This window comes from Poecilia reticulata, linkage group LG3 (assembly GCF_000633615.1).
Source record: "Poecilia reticulata strain Guanapo linkage group LG3, Guppy_female_1.0+MT, whole genome shotgun sequence".
Classification (NCBI taxonomy): domain Eukaryota; kingdom Metazoa; phylum Chordata; class Actinopteri; order Cyprinodontiformes; family Poeciliidae; genus Poecilia; species Poecilia reticulata.
Window position 1 is genome coordinate 30,678,107 of NC_024333.1, and position 3,705 is coordinate 30,681,811.

General features: G+C 38.0%; 1 protein-coding gene across 1 annotated transcript in view; it reads right to left on the reverse strand.

The window, feature by feature from the left end:
* The window catches only part of LOC103462895 (CUB and sushi domain-containing protein 1), a 221,121-nt gene that overhangs the window by 138,288 nt on the left and 79,128 nt on the right, over positions 1-3,705 (reverse strand). Inside the window, exons 17-18 of the mRNA XM_017303877.1 lie at positions 2,417-2,599; positions 1,444-1,632 (exon numbers count right to left, since the gene is read on the reverse strand). Coding sequence (XP_017159366.1) covers positions 1,444-1,632; positions 2,417-2,599 — 372 coding nt within the window. The remainder of the gene's footprint in view (positions 1-1,443; positions 1,633-2,416; positions 2,600-3,705) is intronic.

Genomic DNA, 3,705 nt, shown 5'->3' on the forward strand with positions numbered 1-3,705 from the left:
TCGGTTCCTCGTCTGAAACCCATCCTGTTTGCGTCCCTCAAAAACTGTTCAGGGTCCATGGCTGCCTGAGTATAATCCTCACTCAGGCAGTTTTCATCTGCGTACAAGTCTTCAGTAGGAAAAAATGTCGTCCTGAACTTTCTTTTTGTTGACGCRAACATTTTCTCTTTAGGAACAGGATTCTCCAGGTGCTTTTTGAATTTCTCCACAATTACTTGGTGTCCTTCTGGGTGTTCAATGAGTGCGATTAAATGCAGTCCACTGGCAAAGTGAAATGCATCTCTCGCAAGACTCTGGAAAATCCTTTCTCCTAGCTCTTCTGACACCTCGGAGAGTACGTCCACGTTTAATTCTCCAGTTTTTCTCAAAAGCAAGATTAAAATTTTGCTGTGTTGTTCCTGAAAGGTGTGTYTGACAAGATGCAGAGTTGGTCCATCTGCAGCCTTTTCAATCACTTCCCACAGAAGTTCACTGAGAAAGTTTCTCTTCTTGTAATCTGGGCTTCTTTGACCAGGRTGAACTTTKTTGGACAATGTTTTTTTCACTTTTGTCCAAAAAGAAACCTTAGGCTTCACATSCATTTCTCTCTGTGGGCTTTCGTCGTTCATCTTTATCGAGTTGAGCTAAAACGTCCAAATGAATCTTGTGCTGACTGACTTAACTGATTTGTGTTGACTGATCAGAGATGTCATTGTGATGTCATAGAGGCCATGGTGATGTCATGGCCTCTATGACATCACAAAGTCAAGACTTAACTCCTCCATTAAAACATCCAATATTCTAATAATTATCTACCAGAAAACTGTCCACATACAGAGAACAAGAAGAAGACAAAACAGCAGCAAAGTAATAAGGAGAAGGACAAAGCAAAAGATGAACGCTGTGTTGTTGCCAGCTGCTGCTGGTACTTCGCTTCCTCTTAGTCAGACCTGATCTCTTGACAGATAATGCTATCATAGCATTTTCAGTCCACTCTCTCTGGGGCTCGGAAATTTCCAGCAGTCCCCAGCCAGACTCTCATAAATTACCAGCAGCATCCTGAGAAACACTGATAGCCATCAAATTCCAGCAAATTACAACCTGCTAACAGAATAATCCTGGCAAATAAAACCAACAGTCCACCAGTCACATAACAGTAAATTACCACTGTGTTCGCAGTAAAATACTGCCAAATTTACAACCCAGAAAATGCTGATACTTTACCTCCGTATTCATGCAGTACAGGAGGCAATTTGAAACTTTTACCCCATCATCTACCCATCACACAAGACCATATCACTTCACTGCTGTATGAACTGAAAAGAAAATGATACCTACGCTTGTGAATTAAATTTATATAAATTTATGAAAAGAAGGAAAAAATGTATTAAAAAGTTCTCTCAGTGTTTGTGTAGAACTTTCACTAATAAATTACGAGTCTGTGTTTTGTCTCCATCGTCTTACCTATACACCGTGGCAGTGTGTTGCTCCACACTCTCCTGCCACCTCCGAGACAAGTGATCTTACTGTCTCCCTCAAGTCTGTAGCCGTGGAAACAAGAGAAGGCAAGCGAGTCGCCGACTCCAAATCGAAATCCCATCCTCCTGCTGAATGCCGGCACACCGGGATCCTCACAGGGCTCCAAGTCGTACTCTGAACATGCAGGCAAGAAAGATAATATGACTGAGGAGCGAATGGAATAAGGCTGAATATATTTAACCTCACTAAGGCTTCAAGAAAACTGAATAAGTCTTCATTTGATGGATTACATTGGTTAAGAGGAGCAGTCATAAATATAAAGTCTACTGACGTTTTAACAAAGATGACAATTTTAATCAAACACCAAATAGCTGGTTTTGACATAACAGAAATGACCTCTTCTATTTAAATAATGACTTGGAAACTTAGAGAAGTATTTCATAATTTTACTGATGTGTCTGGAAAATTGTTCACCTAACAAATAATTTAATCATTACAGCAACCTTGGTTTACCATTTCTTTTCTAGGGTATACTGCATGCTTAATAACAAAGGTTAAATGTGTAATTAGCATTAAATATATATAATATAGCTTGGTTGACAGTCTACTATAATCTCTACTGTATATGTGCAGTTTTTTTCATCACAGATCAGACATATATATTTATATAGAGACAAAAAAACAGCTTTTTTGTCATTTCTTCAGATGCATCTGTCCCTTTTACTGTCAGAAACATATTTCTTGGATGAACGAAAATCATTTAAACATTATTTGGCTTAAATCTATTTCGACTGATGTCAAAAAAAAAATGTGCACAGTACAAAAGAAATTCATAAAAGGTTTTACATAATTCTTCATGTTAAATAGAACCGCTGCATCAAGAAACATTTTCACTGATTTCAAATGAATCTGGGTCAGTTGTGAATAACTCTTTACTGCTTTCAACTTGCATTCATACCTGAAAAAGTTATATTAAATCCTTCGTAACTCATGGAGAAGTCTGATATAAATCGCAGCTGCACACTGAAGTTTCCGTAGAGTCCAGCTTTGACGCTTGGTGGAAGCACTGAGCCGGTGAGTCGAGCCACCGGAGCCTGGAAGTTGCCATCTTCAATGATGGACAGGTAGTCATGGTTCTCCTCTAGATGGAAAGTATGGAAAACCAGATGGACCCCTGGATAAATGGGTGGAAGATTGGGTGAATGGATGGGTAGATGGATAAAAGAAAGCAAAATTAGACAAGGAGAATCAAACTAATATGAATAAACAGGAAATACAACAGAAACAAAAGTGGTTATAGTAAACATGTCCCCTCATGTACAAGAGTAGTAGTCTGCAGTTTTGTAAGCAGGTACATGTTCTCTAACCATTCACATAACAACAATTACAGCAGTAACTTCCAACGCACAGTTTTGTGCTTTCATTATGTCCATGCATTTGTGTTTGTACCTTTTCCATGAGACACCTCTATAGTCCAGGTGCAGTTCAGAGAATTGGGGTAAAAATCAGGAAAGCCAGGAGATAGAATTGTTCCTGTTTTTCCAAAAACATAGCCTCCACACAGCGCTAAAGTACAAGAAAAGGAAAACAGACAGAAAAGATTGGTATCAAAAAGGAGAATATGTAATATTTATTATATTACAAAGACACAACAAACTGCGAGCTACAACACAATGTCCAGAGATCCTAAGAAATTCACAGATATGCCTGCTTCTTTACACTATACAGAACAAGAACAAAGTGCCTTTCAGTGAGCTTTTACTTAGGTTTACCACATAAAAATTGTTTTTACTCAATTAATCAATCGCACAAATATTTTACTGTGTTTAGTGGAAAACTTTACCTCCATTAAAAAGAAAATACCAGAGAGTTCATAGTAAGAGCAAATGTTAAAAAAATAACTTGATAGTATTATGTTGGACCCTCTTTTTCCTTCAACTCTCTGTGGCACAACAAGGTATTTTAATCATTCTTTAGACATTTTAATCCATATTGACACGAAGGCCTAATGCATCACAACATTTCCGGGATGCAAATCTCCTGTTCCTCACATGTAGACTATCATCTTTTGAGTTGTAAATAGTAGAAAAGAAGACTAAAAATGCCTTTCTAATCTGTTATTTTCTAATCTTGGTGTGCAGCTGTGAATTGTAGACGCAGATACTCGTTCTTTGGCCATATGAATGAGGTCAGCTGATGAGCTACTGCTGTTCTGACAACCACTACAAAAAGAGTCTCTAACATAAA